At 41.1% G+C, this 21,722-nt stretch overlaps 1 protein-coding gene across 1 annotated transcript; it reads left to right on the top strand.

Moving 5' to 3' along the window:
- The first annotated feature begins 804 nt into the window (after positions 1–804).
- Positions 805–19,902, top strand: IMPA2 (inositol monophosphatase 2). The gene is made up of 8 exons (XM_065753566.1): positions 805–1,016; positions 5,803–5,936; positions 10,275–10,379; positions 11,705–11,750; positions 14,182–14,290; positions 17,646–17,754; positions 17,904–18,055; positions 18,832–19,902. The coding sequence occupies exons 1-8, from the start codon at positions 909–911 to the stop codon at positions 18,945–18,947; spliced, it is 879 nt and encodes a 292-aa protein (XP_065609638.1). The 5' UTR covers positions 805–908; the 3' UTR covers positions 18,948–19,902.
- Positions 19,903–21,722: the final 1,820 nt, after the last annotated feature.

Here is a 21,722-nt window from a genome sequence, read left to right on the forward strand (position 1 = left end):
CTTCACAAAGCTAAGCCAGCAGTTCCTTTTTTGCTCCATCCCAGGCTCTCCTTTGTACAATTCCACATTAAGTGTGCATCACAATAAGTCAACTGAGCACTGCACTCAAGAGGTGGCCTCATCAGAGCTGGGTACAGAGGGAGGATCACTTCCCTGTTCCTGCTGGCAACACTATTTCTGATACAAGCCAGGATGCCCTTGGCCTTCTTGGCCACCTAGGCACACTGCTGGCTCACGTTCAGCCAGCTGCCAACCAGCACCCCCAGATCCTTTTCATCTGCACAGCTTTCCATCCCCAGCGCTGCAGCCATGCACGAGGTTGTTCGACTCAAGTGCAGGCCTGGCACTCGGCCTAGTTGAACGTCATACCATCGGCCACAGCCCATCACCCAGATGCTGCCCCTCACTGAGGGTTACACACTCGTTCTCACACAACAACCAGCCCACAGAGACAGGCCAGAGTGCCGCCCAGAGTAACGCAACGCCGCGCAGCAGACGCACACCCTCCCGCTCGCTTGGCGCCGGCCGAGGTGCCGCTGGCAGCCCGCTAGGCGCAGTTCTCACACAGCATCGGCTGCCCTGCTAGGCGGGCCGGGCCGGGCCGGGCCGGGCCGAGCCAACAGCCTCGCCTTTCGTCCTTGTCGCTGCTCCTCTCCGTGCCACCCCCAGCCCCTCTCCGCCCCCAGGGCTCACCTAAAATTAGCGCCCAGCCGCCGCGGCCCGCCCTCCCCATGGAGCGCGGCGGCCTCCGTCCCTCCGCCCAGCCCTCCCCGCGGGGCGGTGCCGGAGCTCCGAGTGACAAGCGGCCGCCTCAGCCCGGCCTCCCGCCCGCCCTCCTCCGCGCCGCTCCTCGGAGGGCTGCCGGCCCCCGGCCCTCCCCGGGCAGCGGAGCCGCCGCCGCCGCCGCGATGAAGCCCCGCGGGGAGGAGGGGGAAGAGGAGGGCGCGGCGGGCGGCGGGGACCCCTGGAAGGAGTGCGCGGAGGTGGCGGTGCAGCTGGCGCTCCGCGCCGGGCAGGTGAGGGCCGCCCCCCCCCCGCAGCCCGGGGACCGCCGCCCAGCCGCGGGGCTTCTTCGCGGCGGGAGGAGGCCAGGAAGGACCGGGGGCGGGCGGCGGGGAGGGGCGGATTGCCCTACGGCCGTAGCATCCTTCCCGGGCGGCTGCGGAGCCGCGCTTTTGGGTTAAGCGTTAAAAAAGCGGAGGTGGGGGCGCGGGGTTAGGGAGGGCCATGCGGGCGCTCGGCGGGTGCTGGGGATGCCGAGAGCGGCGCGGGGGCCGTACGCGGTCGCCTCGGGCTGCGCGCAGCCGGGGCGGCCCCGCGGAGCGGGCGGGGTGCGTGGCTACCAGAATTTGCACGTCTTTTCAAAAGAAAAAAAAAGAAAGGGAAAAAAAAAGAGAGATTTGCCGCTTTAATAACTTTTTCGGTCATACGCCAAGCACTTATTCTGCGGCTGCGGCGTTTCGGAGCACGATGTGATGCTAAGGCTGAATGAACGCACAGCTGAGGCTGTGTGCCGCGGTGTGCTTACACGGACTGCCATGTCTTGCTGTGCCACCATTCGGGTTTCTGCAGCTAGAGTGCAGAAAAAAATAGCTGTGCCAGAGAGATCGCGTCTTCCTGGTATACTGGTGTCCTCGGAGGGACTGAAACTCACTGACCAGGGCAGTCCAGCAGTCTTTGCTGCGTTTCATCACAGCAGGCGGTCAGTCACCTCGGGAGAGCCCCTGTGTGCCACTCTTTCCTGGCTCTGACGGAGCTGTGTGCCGCAGCAGAACTTTCTCGGCTCTAACAGAGCCCAGAAGTGGGGTCGGCAGCTTAAACAAGAGGGAAAACTGGGTAGACCACAAAGCTTGGCAGTGTGTATTTCTCTTTTGCTTCCATTCTACCGTACTTTATACCTTCACTCTGTTATTTAAAGAGCTCCGTTTTCATCTCGAGGCCAGGACCTGTAATGCTTCCTTAATGTGTGTCATTATGTTTTCCCGCTCACAGAGCACACATGCGCGCACACAAAGATGAACAGAATGCTAGGGGAGAGAAGACTTGTTTTAGTAAAGCAAGGAGTAAATGGATGTTCCAAATCGGGATGACAGGCTGTGCTCACATAGGATCTGAGGGGAGTTCCCCAGCATGCTGGTTCTGCCAGCCATTTCACAAGAGAGCTTCTCATGGCTTGCTCAAGCCTCCGTGCCTTATTTCTCAAAATACCAAATTCCGGGAATAGCCAGAACTGCCTTAGTGACCTGGAAGACCACAGCTGAGCACCTTTTCCTAAGAAATAAACATTCCATTAGGTTGTGTTTGCTTCATTTTCATTTTCACACTGCTACCTTGCAACTGGCAGGACAGTATATGACATAAGTGTCATTCCACTTCCTGCTACTGCCAAAGGATATTAGAGATAAGGATACAGAATGGAGTGCAACTTAGATGTTTACTATTTTTTGAAAAAGAATACAGTTGAGTCTTATTTTGATCACCAGTCCATCTCAGTGGGAGTGTTCCTTTTCTTTTGCTTCTCTTCCTATCTCTCACACCTCTCTGCCTTCACTAGTGATCTGGTTGCACTGTTTCCCCAGAACTCAGTGCTGTCTCCATCCATGTCTGCATGTAATTATTCCATTCCAACTTTTCTTTTGAAGTCCTCATTTTCTCCAGTCCAGTGCAGGCTAGGAAGGTCGCTAATTGGAAAATATAAAGACTTGCCATAGAGGCCAACCCAAAAAAAGGCATATGCAAGTCAGGATTTTGGGTTTCGAGCAAAGTCAACCAGCAAGGTGATTTCATTTTTGCATACGTGACTGTTGGGTTTCTATTGTTCATGACTGTAAGTAAAAATATATCTTCTTTCCATCAGACTGTGTAAAACTTTATTCTAAGCTACAAGGGCCAATTAAAAAATGGTTGCTTGAATATGCATGAGAATTGATGTTGGAGTAACTTCCATTCCCAGGTTGAAGTTATCGCTTCTGATTCCCATCCTGTTGTAAAGTTCCATTATTCTTATGAAATGTAACAGGCATTCCTTTAATATAAATGGGTATTTCTTGCAGAGAGTAGCCAAGGTTTTATAATGTCTGTAACTGGCTTGCATTAAAATTATGTCTAATCCGCTCTACTGTGCCACACACAACTGAATTTTTTTTTACTTCTCTACCACTTTTTTTGCAAGTAAACTCTTCTTGCTACACTTGTGAGAAGTACACCTGTCAGCTTGCTGTGACTTGCTGCTAAAGAGAAGCAAATATAACAAGTTTCTGTACCCCAATGCTATTCTGAGCACTGGGTAATATTTGCACAGTTCTCTGCAATTACAATTGGAGAAATTTCACCAAAGTCAGTAAATTGCACAAAGGTGAAAAGAAGGGTAAAAAAATGAGATGAGAAGTGAGCATGTTGAAGTCCACAGGTACTTTTGGGAGTTGGGTTTTTTTTTTATTATTATTAGAAAATAATTTGTCACAAGAGACTCAGAAGAATCTAACTTAAAAAAAAAATAATAATAAAAGGAGGAGGAGATGCAGGATTTTCAAGATTTCTTCCCTATGTTTGTTTTTGTAGCAAAATAGATGGTTATTTCCTGAATTATATGCAGCTAGTTATACTTTCAATTTTGACGTTTGGTTTTACCTGTGAGCTAGTATTTCAGGACAGTACTGCAAGCAAATCAGTCTGTTTTGGAGCTCCCAGAAGTGTGTGGTGAGTATAAGAATAGTTGAGATGAGATACACAACATGAGCGCCTCCCTGTAGGCGGTTGTCCTGGCAGGTGTGCAGGAGAAGGCATCTGGTCCCTCTGTCCTCTCTGTTCTATGACTTAATCATGGAATCATTAAGGTTGGAAAAGACCTGTAAGATGACCTTGTCCAACCGTCAGCCCATCACACCACACCCACTAACCGTGTCCCTCAGTGCCACCTCCACATGGTTCTTGAATGCCTTCAAGGACAGTGATCCCCCCACACCCCCTGGGCAGCCTGTGCCTCACCACTCTGAAGTGCAGAAATTTTTCCTAATATCCAACTTAAACCTCCCCCTAGCACAACTTAAGGCCGTTCTCTCTCATCCTATCACTGTTATCTGGGAAAAGAGGCCACAACCTCCTTTCAGGTCATTGTAGAGAACGATTAGCTCTCCCCTGAGCCTCCTCTTCTCCTGACTGAACAATCCCTGTTCTCTTAGCTGCTCCCCATAAGGCTTGTGCTCCAGACACTGTCACAAAGGTGCTGAGAAAGGCAGAGTCCAGAGTAAGAGGAGTGATGAAAATAAAAAGCATGAGCATAGCAGGTTTTTTAGAGAGGTTACACAACACAGCTGAGACAGTTGCAGCACTTTGGATTTTGCTTTGGACTGAAGAGCAGCCTGAGGGTTCTCTTAAAGCAATACTTCTGCAGTGGTGTGGTTAAAGCATCAAGAAAACCATGCGTGTCATTGAGGGAATTAAAATGATTAAGTAGAGTTAATATTTTGGTGTACAGTAATGAACATCAGCAAGAGTTGGAAGCAAAATGTTCAAATCTGTCTTCACCAGTTTGGATAAATAGTTAGAATGAAGGCTTTACAGTTCATGAAGCAGAAACGTTCGTCCAGTTGCCAAGTCCATGCTGAGGCAACAGTCCGCAAAGCCAGTTACATGACAACCATTTGAAGCTCCTTCACGTGTAGTATTTTAGACTACAAAAGCAAAGAGCTGAGAGTGAAATTAGGGAGTTCTCAGTTTCTTTTCCCGTGCATAATGCAGCAGAACTGTTCTGGTTGGTCCTAAAACACTTCTCTTTAGGTAGCTTTAAAATACTTTGATCCATGAGAATCTAACTAAACAAATCAGTGTGAAAGAGATGTGGAATATTGGTCTTGATGCTGTTTTTCATTTAACGTAATTCTGTAGAAGTAAACAGTGCTTAGTCTTTGCTTGGCTTTGGTTTTCCTAAGAGTTTATAGTTGTCACAGTTTAAAAAATGAGACAACTCCTTTTACTAGTTGAGCATTATCATCCTACTCCCTCTGTCTGTCTGTCTCTCTCTATACATGTATGTATTTTTTTTAATGAAGATGTTAAGGGGAAAAAAAAAAGAGAAACAAAATGGGAACACTGGGGGAACATTCTTAATGACTGTGTTCCCATATGTGTGTCTGCAACTGAAGTGGTTTAATTCTGAGCTTATAGCAGTAAAACCCTTTAAAAGGAGATTAAGATTTTTCCAGAGCTAGATCATTGGTTCCATATCTGAAGAGAAGCCTAAATCTTTGTTTTTGTTATGTATACAGCAATTCTTTGGGACTAATGGGTGGTCAGCACTTGGGCATTTAAACAATCTCACACACAAGAAAAAGTAAATATTGTGTGTCTTTGTTGGCAATAAGAAAATAGTGGAGTTTGCTTTACTGTATGGTTTTTAAAGTAAGACAGCAGTGGGTCACTGGCCCTGTAAATATTTTTATTTTAAAGGAAAAAAGTCTTTCTGTGAGAATTTGTGGCCCTCAAGGTTCTTTCTTACCTTACATATATATTCTGTAATTTCTTAAATTACTACAACTGCCATCATCCTTTTATGAATCCCATTCATTAATCCATATCTGAACTGCCAAAAGAGGTTTCTGCAGAGAGATCCCAAGTGCCGTGTTCCCGAAGACTGCTCATTATCTCCAAAGGATTTTTACTCAGAGGAGCTAGAATATGTTCTGGTAGAATTAGACCTGTGATTGTTTTTCAGGATTAGCTCTAATTCTGTTAGTAATTATATTACGTTAATGTCCATGGGATGAATGGCAACGAAGACTAATTTATTAACTTCTCTTTCAGATTATTAGGAAAGCTTTAACAGAGGAAAAACAAGTGTCCACAAAGACATCTGCAGCAGATCTTGTGACCGAGACTGATCATTTTGTGGAAAATCTGATTATTTCTGTTCTGAAAGAGAAATTTCCCTCCCACAGGTAAGTGTCTGTAGAAGAAAACATTGAATGACCATTTTTCCTATAAAAGCTGTATTTCTACCAAGCATTTGAAGTGGAGCTACCCAATTCTGAGCGCTCTGTATTTCCTAACATTTCTGTTATGACTTGTCTGTCTTAAAGTGCTTGTTTCTTAACTTCTTGGGCTATATTTAATATTGGTAGTTCTCTGGTGAGGACATTGTGTATAAAGTTTTCACATGAATCTCCGTGATTTTTGTAATTCTAATCTATTTTCTTGTTTTCTAAATATTATGCTAAATAAAATGTATTATAATGTAGCTAAAATTAGTGATAGCAAAGATCGCCTCTTGCAGAAGTTTCCATCATTTTCTTTTACTGTCATACATAATCATTTGCTATATTAGGGGAATTAGTGTATTTAAGCACATTTATCTTGTGCTTGTTATGTAGAACCCTAAAACCAGTGAGAAGCAGGGCTTTTTATCACCATCATTTAATGTGTTTAAATAAAGAAGGCATAAATTAATCAGATTGTTGTCTCCTATTGAATGACTGAGGTCAGTTTGAAAATGCTTCCTCCTAGCACATGCACATATGAGAGAGCAGTTCTGTATTACTTGGTTAGGTTTGGTTTGATGCAATTGATTTTCACAGTTGACTTTGGCGCACAGAGATAAAATCCATCTGCCTGCAGAGCCTATGTGTTGTTTGATTACTACATGACTTTGTTCTAACCGTGTACATCTCTAATGGAAAAGAGCCTTGCACTTCAGCACTGTGCAGAAATCAACAAAGATGAGAATCTGGGGGGTTCAGCTACTAATCTGCTTGTCAGCTCTGCTATTGTAAGAGAATAACAGAAAAAAAAAAAGAATGAGTAAAAAGAACATTATATACTAAATATGGCTTTCTAAATACATGGTGTATGTGTTTGCACATTGAAACAGTCAGCACAATGTGTGGTTCTTGGTCACGATTCTCCAGAGAGTGCCAGGCTTTACAAGCCTATTATTTCTGTAATATTCCATCTACCGTTGCTGGCAGTGCTCTTTTCTCCTCTGCTCTATGTGTGGTTTCTTTTTGCCTTGAACAGTCTGGCAAAGAACTTAAAACATACACACTTTGCTTGAAACTGGAATCAACAGAAGCACTCTAGTTACTCAAAGTGGAAACAAAAGTTATAAGGTCAACATGGACCAAGAAACGGAAAAATGTCTTAACTTTTACTAACTCTGTGCAGCTTATTTCTGACTTCAAAAGCAAATAAAATGATTGCTACAGGCAAATAAAGGAATTGCTATTTCTTCAAGACATTTTATTTTTGCTGATAATGATTGTTTTTTGTTTGGAGTTTGTTCAGACAGTGAATGTTGTACTGATTAAACAGCAGATTAAAACTAGATTTAAAAGGCTGCATTTAGATACTTGCAATGAGGAATCCACAGAAGGAATCCAGGTTTAAATTGGAGTACACTGAAAACATCAAAAGATCACTTAAACTGTGTTCAGTCTTTCTCTAATCTGGCTGTTGAAAGCATCCATGACAGTTTCTGTTGTTTCTCTCCTTCCCTACGTTATCTTGATTCTTATGCTCTCTGACTCTAGAAATATATCCTAGGAGTTAAAAAAACCTAGAATAGATCTCATTGGAATCTGTACCATTTGTGCTGTGGCAGTGATACTTCCTGAGGTATTGGAATGTACTCAGGAGTAGAGAAGTGCTTGGAAAACCTTTTAGAAAAGTGATTCCATCTTTTCCTCTTGTCTCTGCTTGGCCAAGGAATGCCTATCATTCTCATTTATGCTTCAACTAAGTTTTCTTCTTTACTCTCTCACTCTTTGGCACTGTGAAATGCTTCAAAGAAATATTCCCAAAAGGATTTCTTTTTTCTGGTTGATCTTCTAACACAGATAGGCAGAGCCAGAATATCATGGACTGCTGGCTGAAAAAGGTTATTGTGTCATTTGCCTGTGTTATTGTTACACAAGCTGTCATCTTTGGTGTCAATTGTGGCCTTAATCCTGGAGCCAATCCAGTCAGAGCTCGGACATGACAGGGGCTGACATCCAACCCTGGCTACATTTTGTCTTCAGACCCCATAACGTGATAGTGGAGGGGCAGCCCTGGTTTGAACCTTCAGTGTACTAAAGAATATTGCCCCTTGTGTCCTTTGGGCTGTGCTACAGCTTCCCTGCTGTTCCAGCACTGAATTTCAGCGTGGCTTTGAGGCGTGAACAGATGTCCACTAAGACTAGGATAAAATTACCAGACTCATTTTCCGTGGGAGAAAACTTTAATCCAGATTTGAAGAGAGGTCAAAAGAGCTGAAAGGCTGTGCGTGTTAAATTAACTACTGTAATAACATGGCTACCCTTCCCACTTCTTAAATCATGCCAAACATTTGGAATTTAGGACTTCGGCCTGAATGTTTTGCTCTATTTGTATGTTTTTACAGGGCACAGATCCATAGAGCAATACATCTGATGTTGGCCTTTAGGCACGATCACAGTTTCCAATACTGTATAGCAGCAACTGGCTTATTTTACCTTCTAGTCAAAAATTCATAAAGTGTTCACCTAATTTGTCCTGCAGCTATTTTGGCAGCGGCTCTGCTGTACCCTTGCTTCATGTTAGAGCTTTGTACTTGAGGACTGTAACATCATAGCCCACCGCAGGGGAAAGGGAAGGGACAGATTTGTCCCTTAGACACATGAGGGTAAAACACCTTACAGAAATACTCTTGTTTTTAAGAAGAGTCCCATTTCACCTTCCTTTGGCTGGCAAGACAATGACTATAATGAAGGAGCTGGCAGAGAAGGAATCAGAGGTGTGATTTGTGGGTGGTCTGGGACCAGTTGCCATGTTCTCCATGAAGATGGGTTTCACCTGCAGCCAGAAGTGCTGCCTAAGCTTATGGTTTGGTTTAATTACAAGATTTTTGAAAGGAAAAAGACTTCAGTGAGACAAAATAATAAAATATATAGAGTGAGGAACCTGTAATGTGCTATGTTTGACTGAGAACTTCGAACACTTGTTCAAGTCTTTTTGCATTCAACAAGCACACTGATACTTAGAGTGTCCCTCAGCTGTTCTCTTTAATGGAGATTGAAATAGCAACAAACACTTGCTGCTTCCCTTCTCATATCAAATGGGGGTCTGTCGTGCTATCAGAATATATCCCTGCTGAGGGAAGGCAAAATAGCACTCGGAAAATTCATTAACTCTCCATCTGTGTCATCTGCAGGACATATTAAGCTCATTCTTGAGACATTATGGGGCATCTTGCAGTGCATGGTGAAGCCACAGAAGCAAAGAGCTGCTACTCCAGTTTTAGGAAAGCAACTATTTCTGCAAAAGACATTTTCTCTTTATTTTATCCTATTGTTTTTATTTGTGTCTTCAGAAAAAGCTTCTTTTTCCTCTAGTGTTTGCAGGAGCTCTGAACCCCAATCGTTCCAATGTGAAACCAAAAGCAAGATTTAGTGCTAGCAGTCCAATTCTACAAGTTCTGTATATATGGAACCATATTCAAATCTGTGAGAGTAGCAACCTGCACAGCTCTTACAAAAACAGACCCCAAGCAGTTTATGGGAGTGCAAGGGTCATTAAGGTCAGCAGGAAGTACTCCAGAACTGGATGTACGTTTCCCAAGGAAGAAAGATTAAAATAAAAGCATTTATATGAAAGAAATGGGGAAAGAAGATGAGCTCAAATTTCAATGTGTGCCCTTGTGCATACCAAAAAATAAATAAATAAATAAAAGTATTTTCTCTAGGTCATGGGAAGAAGAAAGTTCAACTGTGTAAACCTTTTAGTTTCCTGATTCTGACTACTGTAAAAAAAATTCTAATAGGAGTGAGGTTGTGGATTCTCTTAAGAGTTCATTACTTCCTGCTGACTGAATTTAACTGCAAAGAGAAGCAGCTATATTTTGCAGTTTATGTTACTGCAAGAAACAGTCTTCAACCATGAAATTACATTCTACAGGAAAACCTCCTTTAGAAGGAGGAGAGCCAATTCAGATCCATTTCTGCATTAATTAATTTTCTTTTTTTTTTAGTAGTGTATTAGGAAGGTGAATGTGAACTGAGTTCTTTTTTACCATGTGAAATAGTATGCTATGAAGTTGAGAGCTCTCATTTAAAGTGTATGTGAAAATTTCCCATTTCCCAGTGAAAAAAACAAAACGTCTATGCATATATGTATATATATGTATATGGGCATATGTATATAACATTTGCATGTATTTACAAACTAAATACTTTTTCAAAGACAGGAAGAAGGAGTTAAACTTACTGAGTCACATATTTGAACAAGTTTTCTGAGACGCTTATTTTATTCCCCATTTAATGCAGGTTTATTGCAGAAGAATCCACTGCTGCTGGTTCAAAATGTGTCCTCACTGACAGTCCTACCTGGATTATTGACCCTGTTGATGGAACCTGCAATTTTGTACATAGGTAAGTAGACAGTGAAGTAACAAATACATGAAATGACAAAATTCAGCTTCTCACAAATCCTCCCTTCTTCTTAAAGGCATTTTACTGTATTAAACTTGTTCCTGTGACACATAAGTAGGAGTCATCTCTGTAGTTTTATGCTTTACCTGTGGGAGTGTGTGTTTGTGCTGGGGAGAGCTTTGTACTGTTATCTAAAGGTAAGATAATGTTTCCACTGATTGCTAAATGACCTAGAAGCTCTTGACTCACAGCTCCTTCATATACCACACGTTAACATGTAGAGACTTGAGCCAAACTGAAGAAACAAGGCTGTACTATGATGACATTTGGCCTAACTCTATGTGGTCGTTTTGCATTCCTTTTCATAGTAGCGTGTTCTCCCTTTCAAATACAAGTGCTTCATTTTTCCTGGTATATGAAAAAACAGGCTGTACATAGATGAAAACTAGGCTTAATGTAGATGATGGCTTTAATCCCCTGTAATACTGCTCTGTAAAAATAAGAAGCCTAGGGATCATTTTTGCAAAAATACGAAAGTTTTTCTTCATCATTTGAATGGTAGGGGATCTAAGCCTGTGATTGTTCATAATATTTCTACTAAAAAACTGAATTATGTTCTGTTTTATAGTTAGCAGTTTAACATAACCGTAGTTAGAATTTCAAGGGGGAAAAAACAAAGCATTTCTCTACCTTATGATGTAATTGTCTAGAATTCAAGTTGGGAAGGAGGGGGGGTCAGGTGCTGGTGTTTGATGCAACTAAGTGAAGTCTTCTCTTTCTATCAATAATTTCTGGATCTTCTTTACTTCTTGAAATATGCTTGAATAAATATATTTGTTTCATTCTTTAAAAAACAATAATAATACTTATTTAAAAGAATAAATTAAGTACATGACCATCACTTCAGTAAAAGAGAAGGTGGAGGAACAGGTTTGTCCTTATGTTGATGTCAGCAGAAGATATCTCGTTGCAACTTAATTGCTATCTCACCTTCTCAGTTCACTGGAACAAAATGTGCTCTTAAAACCAATGACTTGTTATAAATGCACTGAACAATTCAATTAAACTAAAGCAAAAAATATTATTGAAGTATACAACTCATTTAGTATAAAGATCCTACTATCTTTAAGTATTTACTTCTTGCCTTTTCAAATATTGTCACCTTTTAAATGGACCTGAGAGAGAAAGAAGAGACTCACAAAGGGGAAGTAGCATAATATCAAGAGCTTTCTTGGTACAGAGCTCTGGGTGAGATTTTATTGCTTGGAGTGAGTGTATGAGTTGAGAACTTTTGTCAGTAATACTTCATTTCTCATTTTTCACAGATTTCCAACAGTGGCAGTGAGCATTGGATTTGCTGTTAACAAAGAGGTATGAAGTATGTTCTTTAAGATGGATACCTGAGATTTGGTTAAAAGCCTCAAAACCACATGGGAACTTTAAAAATAAGAAATGAATCCACCATTGCTTAGGCTTTCCTATGCTTTTTAAATGCATTTGGTCATACTCTGCTAGCTTGAAATCCCGGTCTTGCAAAACTTCACTTATGCAAACTGGAATTTACAGGAAAATTCTCATAAATTATTTCAAATGTTACAGCATTTATATGACTAAAAAGGAAGTGCTGGTGTAAGCAATGTTTTCTAAGACAAAACCCCAGTCAGTTAAATATATTCATAATCTAACCATATCTCCCAGTGTTCCTCTGTTGATTATGATTGCTTCTTTCCTGCTAGCATTATCTGTGAAAACTAACTGCTACTAGAGGGCAATTTGGAACTGCTTTCTATGAAGAGTGCAGAATTTTGGGCCTAGGTCACTTAGTCTGCCTTTGAGGTCTTTGAATGCAGTAAAATTACTATTTCCCTCATGAGAGCTTGATTACAAGCGAAAAGAAAGTACCTAGCCTTAATATTTGTTGTCCTCTTTAAGTTTCCTAGATCACGGAATCAATCATGGCAAAGGTTGGAAAGACCACTAAGATCATCTAGTCCAACCATGTACTCATTCATGCTAGTGGCTTTCCTCCAGATGTTGCCATTTTACAGTCTGATATAAACTGAAGAAATAGCTATTCAAATTGCCAAGACTGATATATACTGAAGAAATAGCTATTCAAATTGCTAAGAAATGTAGCTCTTCCAGCCTAAGTCCACAACCTCAAATATATATATATATATAGCTGTAACTGAAGTCAGTGTGAATTTTGTGCAATAATAACATAGTTTTCAGATATGCTAGCAGCACTTACAGATTCAAACGGAATAACGTTGAGTACTTCTCTGGTTAGACTTTTCAAACATGGCAACTGTGAAGAAACACTTCCATGCTTTTCTGAAGTTTATTAATTCCCAGAGGTCCTTTTGAATACTACATATTGTTACCAGACAATTTTCTTTCTGTAATATTTATGTTTTCTAGAACAACATCATGATTTTGATGCTGCATATTTTGGGTTACATAAACTAAACAAAGCTGAAACAAAAATAAAGAATGATGTTAAAACTCCCTCAGTAAACAAATGGGGATAAAAAACAGAAAAAACGAGTAAGCTTAAAGGGAGCCAAAGTACACACAGGGGAACTGGCCTGAATGTAAGCCTTGAACAGTACTGAAGAAATTCTTGCAGATGTCTTTAGGGAAAGAGTCTATTAATAGTGTCCCTCCAAAAAAAAAAAAATCCTTCGTTTACATGGGACCTCAGGGTAAGGAGCAAGGACAGGCTGTAGACTGTTCCCTTTGAATTGCCACTGAGGAGGGACCAGAGATTACTCACCCTGAATGGAGGAGGACAGCAGAAGGAGATTTGTGGTCTAGAACATCTGAGATGTTTCCTTTACCTTCTGTGACCTTGGGCAAGTCACTTAGTTTTTGTGTATCTTTCTACTCCTAAATAGAATGTAGCTAGTAGTACTTACCTAGGGGTGATTTTAGTAGCTGATCTTTTAAATCTGTAATGTCCTTCAAGATCTTTTGATGAAAGCTATTCAAATAATTTAAATACATTGGGTTTAAGTCAAGGTTCAAATTGAGATCCTTTTCTCATTGGTGAAGTGATATTCCCACAAAGAATCCCATGTTACTTACTCTCAAGCCTTCGCTGAGAAATTTAACAAAGAGCATTTGATATTTTTCTTCAAACTCCTCTTGAGGTCTCATGAATTCATGAGATCCTCACTTCTATGTTTAAAGAAAACAATTTTATAGTGAGACGTTTGAAAAAGTGACTGGAGGGTACTACTTTGGTTGCAAAGGCAGGCAAATTAAATGCCCATGTAAGGTGAAATGCAAATAAATGTTATCTATTGTTAGTAAACTGTGTACCCTGACTTCTGAGTTTGTATGCCTGACTGATTATGTCTTTCTATTTGGGGTTGCAAATTTTTAGGGTCCAGCCAAAGTTAATGGACTTCTTCAAGGCATAACTGCTCACCAGTGAAAAAAACAAAGCTTTCAGAATCTGGCTGTAGAGAACTTTTGCTTATTTTCAGTAGAAACATTTTATTGAATTTGAAATCAGCTTAGCATTTAATCTATTCTGATGTGAACTCAAATAAGCTGCAAGAGTTTAGAAGATCGTGAACAGATTGCTTTAGCTTCTCTTTGTAAACTGAATTTTATATGACCTATATCTCAAATATCACAGTAATAGTAAAATTATTCCAGTTTATTAGCATCAGTATAATCTTTGATTACCTGTACCAATTAAAATATTGCTGATCTTTCTGCCATTAGTAGTTGTTTATATATATGATGAGTAATTTGAGTTGCATTCATTTCTTTCCTTTTCAAAATCTTAAAGCTTGAATTTGGTGTAATTTACCACTGCACTGAAGAACGATTATACACTGGTAGAAGAGGTCAAGGGGCATTTTGTAATGACAAAAGGCTTCAGGTATCAAAAGAGACAGGTTGGTCTAGATTTTGTTAGAACTCTAAAAGGAATATGTTAATTTTGTTTCAGAGTTGTTGCAAATCATCATTAGGATAATGAAAATCATTATCCTGATGGAAGGTATTTCTCCTGCATGATAATTTTGTTGTTATGTGTTTGGTTGTTTTTTTTTTCTAAAGAAAAAAATCACACTTTTTCTCACTTTCTTTTTAAAATATACAGCTGAATGCGAACTACTTAAATGATCTTACATTATTTTGATTCATAGCCATTGTTTAAAACAAGGAAGAATGAATAGATTCACCAGTTTCATTCCAGCTGTACACTGGCATCACTATTTATGAGCAAGATGCAATGGGAATGGTGAATCGAATTCACTGCACTATGGTGGCTGTCATTCACTTTTTATTCTGATAAACTTGTATGTCATTGAGTGTATTATGTCTGTAGATATACATGTTACCAGTGAACTACAGGATGCATGCATAGGGGTTCTTTAACAGCTTGCTTTTCTGTGTGAAGTGTATTTTAACAAACAAATGGCTAGCAACACTTAACACTTTAATGGAATTATATTACTGGTGAACCAACAGGAAACAAATTTACAGAGAAGTTTCCTTATAACATTCAGTTATTAGACAGAAGCTGACATGTGCCAAAAATGTACGTGGTTAAAATTTCACCCCCAAAAGAGATTTTAATGAGCCCGAAACGCAGTTAGTTCAAGAAATTTAAAGTACAGATGCGTTGTAGTGTCCCAAGGAGGACCCTACATCAAAACTTCTGTGAAATTGTGAGGCAGGGTCTGCCTATTTGGAGAAACAGAGCAAACTGTGAAGTCAGTGACAACTAAAATTATGCACACATTTTTGTCAGTGCTTGAATTTCTCATCATCCGCAGGAGCCTGCTCTCGGAGAGGCTAAGGAAAAGTTAGGGGTATCCATGGTTGGGCTGGCTGAGCCACTCCCAGAAAGGCCACACTCACTTTTGCAGGCAAAAATTTCTGGTCTCCAGAGAAGTAAGGAATAATTTTGGCATGTGCCACTTTTGTCCTTTCTCTGGGCTTCCAGTCTGTGTAGGAGTGTAGAACACAGCCAGGGAAGCAAGCCTTCTGCTCTTTCAAATGCTTTGGAATTTTCCTTTGTTCTGAGAGACATCATTTGGTGGTGGGCACTTTCATCAGTGAAGATGGACCTTCTTTAGTCTCACTTCTTGTTGAAGTTTTAAGTGTACACAGTCACAGTTGTTTTCCAAGAAGGACTGTGGCTTCAATGAAATAAACTGAGGATGGAAAAGAGAATGTTTGTACCTGCAGTGGGAATTCAAGTAGCCTTCACCAATGCATGACATGTTGGAGTCGTAGGCTGTCATGTTGCTTCACGCCTTTTGTTTTCAGGAAATGTGATTACTTGTATAGCATTGTGTAATTTTGATCTACACTATGCATTCATTGTTCAGGTTTAATCATTTGAAATTATAGTGCGGGCAAAAATCTTCTTCGTCAATGACAGATTTTGTAGAGGTCTGGTTTGGGACTCCAGGCAGACAGGATACACATAAATGAAGGATCCATCTTCCTTCTGACCTTTAGTTTTACTTTCTTCTCATGCTTAGATACAGATCTGGCCTTACATGTACTAATATTGTATTTTCTTTTCTGAACCTTCTATCGTCAAGAGAATTGTTTTTTTTTCCTCAAAAACGTGCCCCATCACTGTTAAATCTCTACCAGAGTGAGAAGCACTCAGTAGATTTTCTCTTGTACCTTGAATACCTGAAACCTCACTGGGTTTTGTGATCAGCCAGCTCCTTTTTCCTAAGCAGCGACTTCCCTCTACTTTGTTAAAAATCCCTTTATCCAATCTCTACCTGGCTGTGGCCTTGAAGAAAGTTGGAGAAATCAATTTATTCATCAGAAATACTTAATACTCAAAAGAAAATCTGTCTTAGTTACAGCCTATCTACCTATCTGTGACTGGTGCAGTTTGAATGCTTGGTGCATTTTAGCAATGAGGCATGCATTAAATATTCTGTAATTATAAGCTGGGTGTGTTGTGTGAAAACATATGCAGAAGATTGCTTTCACTATCCCGAGTTTTCTGTTGTGGATAAGCAGAGAACACCCTGTAGTGTGTCTGGATCAGCATTCCTCTATTTTAATGCAGTAGTTTAAAAAGTGATTGCTAAATCTATGTTCCTACACTTCAGCTTTGTGATATCCTGTAACTTTTAGTCTAATTACATACCTGCTACTCACCAACCACTTACCACATTGCTTGCATCCATCAGGTTCCTCTGCAATACTAAATTCACTGGTAGCTGGTTTAATTAAATGATGTCTCGCTCTATCCTAATTTGCTTTTGAAAACCTCCTTGCTACTTCTGCTAAGAACTTTTAATTTACACAATTGGTTATAATTACCAGGTGGAGATGCCCTATGTGAATGAATGTCTGGCCTTTAATGTGGGGTAAAGGTGACACCTGACATTTGGGCATAGCCTGGTTAGTAAGTAATCTGCAGCTAAACCTCTGAGTTCAGCTGGCACAGCAGAAGTAGGAACACTTGACATTTGATCCACCACCTCCACCTAAATTGTCATCTGCTTGCTATATACCAGCAACATGCAGATCTCACCGAGGGCAACTTCAACACCTTGTGAGTCACCGTGAGTCTTGGCTGTACACAGAGCTAATATCCTCACCTGGTGGAGTCTGGCATAGTCTTTTGCTGAACACAACACAAATGCAGCTTTCATTTATTATTCTTATTTAGTCAAATACCGTTTTCATTTATGGTAATAAGAAGTTATTTCAGTCATAAGGTGTTTTCAGTCTTTGAAACGTCCTAACAAAAGAGAACTGTTACTGGATGACTGCTGGTTTTAAGTGGAAATGTTTCATTCATTTATTGACAAATTACATTGAAGTTACCTATTCAGGAACTATTCTGTTTTCAAATATGATTAATTTAGTGCTGTCAATAATTACTAGATAACTGTAGTTTTTTGTTGACTGATGAAGTTTCTGAATTTGCCAAAATCTGAGAGATATATGAAATAAAACAACGTATGGAAACAGACAAGATGTAAGAGCGCACTCTTGTTTTTAATATTCCTGTTATTTTGTGTCTTATTTTTTTAAAGAAGTGTTGAGGTCAGACCGTTTGATAGCAGAAATATACTCTTGCTTGAATTTTCATGTGAAGTTCCCATTTATCCTAACCATAGAAACAGTTTGGGGTGAAAAAAAAAAGGGGGGGGGCATGAAAATTGTTTTTTCTGTAAAGAATCCATTAGCATTTAATTCAGAAAATTTCCAGAAGCTACCAGGAAACTGCTGAATTAATGAAAGCAACTACCTCCATTGCAGATATCTCGAAGGCTTTAATTTTAACAGAAATTGGTCCAAAACGTGACCCTGCAACTTTGAAATTGTTCCTTGGTAACATTGAGAGGTTGCTCAAGGCCCAAGCACACGGGTAAGATATCTTACAGTATGTGCCTCATATTTGTGACCAAAAGTCATTAAAAAAATATTGAGTAGTTGCATATTTTTCAGTCTTGGCACGTGGGTTGAAGTCAAAGGCGTTCTCTACTTTGTGTTTCTTTGTCTCCCTGCCGTGCTCAGGGTCCGTGTGATTGGAAGCTCCACTCTGGCTCTGTGCCATTTGGCATCTGGCGCTGCCGACGCGTATTACCAGTTTGGGTTACACTGCTGGGACCTGGCAGCAGCTACTGTCATCATTAGGGAGGCGGGTGGCACGGTCATAGACACTTCAGGTGAGTGCAGTAGTCCTGCTTCGTGGACTTTTGGGGGACCACGTGGCTGATTGAGGCACCTGGAGTCACCTCAGTACAGTCCTCCTGTGGCTCAGTCTCACTTTTGGCAATGTTCAGCAGGAACATCTGCACTCTCCATTAGACTCTGCTGAGTTATTCATACCACAGTGATGTAATTCCAGCCTGGGGTTTCATCACATCAGAGGTCTTCCGAGTCAAACTATATTTCCATGACTTGGTGTAATTCCTTTAAAGCATCAGATTTACTGTGAAGAGCTAACCCTCGAGTTTGGTAGACATGCCCAGACTCCAGACTATTTCAGCCTTCCAAGGCAGAGCACTCTCTGGTACACATTAAACAGATATGGCTAGGACTACCAGAGGGCATAAAGGACAGCACGGCCTCTGGATTATTTTGTTCCTTTATGTGGAACCCATATAAAGACAGAAAGTAATGGATTCCTGGTGACCAGTAAGTCGATATCATGGAAAGATCCTGCATGTTTAAAGGGGTATGCTGATGGAACTAATTTTTGCCCAATCCCTTCCTGTTACTAAATGATTTTTTGTTGGGTACTGAAGAAATCTAAACATCCACTACTTCTGTTGCATGCTTTGGCACTGCATCTAGAAATATCTGAAATTTTGTGCAAGAGATTTCAAGACAGGAGCTTCTGAATTAGGTTGTCCTCCTAATTACAGCGTGGCTTATATTTCAGAACATGTTGCCTTTTTGCATCGCCTATGACCGTTCTCATTAACCCTCTTATCCTCAGGGGGACCTCTGGATCTCATGTCCTGCCGTGTGATTGCCGCGGGCACCAGAGAGATGGCGATGTTCATAGCTCAGGAAATACAAACTATTCACTACAGGAGGGATGATGAAAACTGATGGAAATTAAGTACATGTAATCTGGAGTCTGCTCTCCTGAACTATGTAACTTTTGCAAGATGAGTGGCTTAAAGGGTACGTGATCTCAGCAGAATGCTTTCTGGGCAGATTTTCTGTGTCAAATATTTTTTATAAATTTATTACCATGTGGGAAGGCATAGAGAGATTTTTAAACCTGTAAGAATCATGTTTCCTTTTTAATATGTATCTCTTTCGGCAGTATCTTTTTTACAGGATAGCCTATTTTACTTGTAGCTCTAGTTTGAAAGTAACTTGTAATTTCATATCTGTGGGGCTGATATTTAGTCTTTTGTAACACACAGCTAAAAACTGAACTTTATTTTTACAGATGCAGATCTCAGGTAAATGAGCTTTTAGGACCGTAGTGAGGATGAGTAGTTAAGATGTGTGCCTATAATGCCCTTGTTCTATGAAACTGAAGGATGCAATTAAAATGACATTATTGTTTCCTAACTATGTCATAGCTATATTATCCATAGATATCTATATGTGTATATATGTATATGTCTGTGCATATATGTACACCTAGACATGAGTATGCATATAGATACACGCAGACATACACGTGTATGTCTATGTGCATATATACATATATACGGATATCTTGAATGTTTATGGCAATTTAGAGAATGCATAAAAGAAAGCTGATATTGGAGGTTTTATTCAGGTGAAGATCAAACATTACTTACGTATCTTCAGGGGGACTGATAACAGAGCTGATCGTGGAAAGCAGTTAATGATTTTATAAACTGTCAACCTAATTCTTCTTCCCTTTCATCTTTTTTCATGGGCATAAATTGTACTGTCCTGCAGGCTTCTACAAGCAACCTGTAAACTCTTAGTACCATAGAATAATTACAGTTAAAACCAGGGATATTGAACTCCACTGAGTTATGTGCAGTATTAACTATGACACACCGCAGCAGGTCAGCAGAACAGAAAACTGGAGAAGAACAGCAGGATCGAGCCCTTTCTGGGGAAATTCTTATCATACACATAAGATATGCTTGCAAAAAAGTTGTGAACCACGTGCCCTTCTCACACAAAGTTGTGATCACAGATTTTGTCAGAGAACCCTGTAAAATCAGTTATATACTTCCCTAAATACCCCCTTGATCCCTGCCCTTGTAGCTAGGGGATTTATTTGTTTTTATTTCTGCCAGGGTGATTGTTTCTATTTAAGTTATCTTTGAAATCTTGGGCACAGAGGAGATACAACAGAGTGTCCATAACAGTACTGGATGAAATTAAATTACTTCAAATTTTTTATTAAAAAGTTGAATAAGAAGATACCTCTTTTTTGCAAGGGTGCAAATTAAACACATGACTGAGTCAAAAAGAAACAGTTGAAACTTTTAAAACTTTTTTTACACCGCATGTGTGGACTTTGTAAACATGTTCCGATACCTGCTTAGAACACACAAACTAAACGATAATTAGTAAAAAATAACCTTACATGTGTTACTTGTAATGCAAAACGTTTTCACTGAATAAAACATGAATTCTGTGGGATTTCCTGATGTCTGGTTCTTTTTTTCCATGAGAAGTACAAAGCATTGACCAGGTGAAGAAAGCCTCAGTGCAACTAAGCATTTAGGAACTTGGGCATTTCCTGTCACCACAACACTGTCACAGTGGTCAGTGTGCTGTCACCGTTCCCTTTCACCTCTCCATCTCATCTTGTCTCTGTTTGGAAACATAGGCTGTAAGCCCCTCAGGACAGAGACTGTAGTACTTTACTGTAGGGGGTTTGCATAGTGCTCATAGGGTGCAGTTCTGTCTGTGACTAGGCGTTGAGGTGCTGTAATACAAATAATAAATACTAATAGGCTCGTTTGTCCCTTATTCACCCTTCTCCCCAATTGTGAGTGATGCAGATCTTGCCCAGCACCGCTCTGATCCCGAGGCACTCAGCCTCGGCGGCCCTGGGAGCAGCAGGGGCTTTGCTGGAGCTTCTGCCCACGCCATAAGCTGTGAAAGGAAGCTTAGGCTAGCAGGGATCAGGCATGGCAGAGGCTTGGCCCCACCAGGCCCCGCCTTGCCAGGAGAGGAGCTCCTCTCCCCTCTTTGCAGTTCAACCTACCCTATCCCAGGCCCTGACCCACCTCGTGCACCCTGCTCCCAGAGCTGAGCTGAGCTGGGATGTCTGGGTGAGGGCTGAAATTGCACACAAGAGCAATTTGCTAAGCCAGGCCTTGAAGGTGGTGGGAAGGGAGAGGTGCAGAAAATCAGCTGCAAGTCCTTATGTTGGTGCCCCGCGTGGGCCTGGGCCGCAGTTCAAGCAGCACTGCGTGGGAAGCACAACCCCGCCTTTCCCTGCCTGCCATGTGCCAGTTCAGGCCCTTTGAATCCTTCCAATGGGCCAGATGAGTGAAGTGATCTGCCTGCAAAGTACCCCGGGAAACAAAAACAGGATTATTTTACAGGCGGATCACTTTCCCCAGCCAACTCACCCCTGGCCACAGCCAGGGGCTGGATTCAAGGCAGCAGAGGGGTAGCAAGGCAGCCAGCAGCATGGCTCTGCACGGATGCAGAGCCGAATTACACCAGCTCTAAGTTTTTATCAAAGTACAGCTCTAAAGCCATCTGACTGCACATCGTGATGGACATAAGCAGTACAGGAGTCTGTCCTTCCATCGCTTTGTCTTGCTGGCCACGTGCAGCTTTGCTCAGCAGGCATATCCGCCAGCTTTCCTTCCAGCATGTGCATTCATCGTATAGGACAGATGCCAGAACCTCAAACCCCTCCAAAGC

Source organism: Cyrtonyx montezumae, unplaced genomic scaffold (genome assembly GCF_038088225.1).
Source record: "Cyrtonyx montezumae isolate F1298 unplaced genomic scaffold, pur_monq_1.0 scaffold_8, whole genome shotgun sequence".
Lineage (NCBI taxonomy): Eukaryota > Metazoa > Chordata > Aves > Galliformes > Odontophoridae > Cyrtonyx > Cyrtonyx montezumae.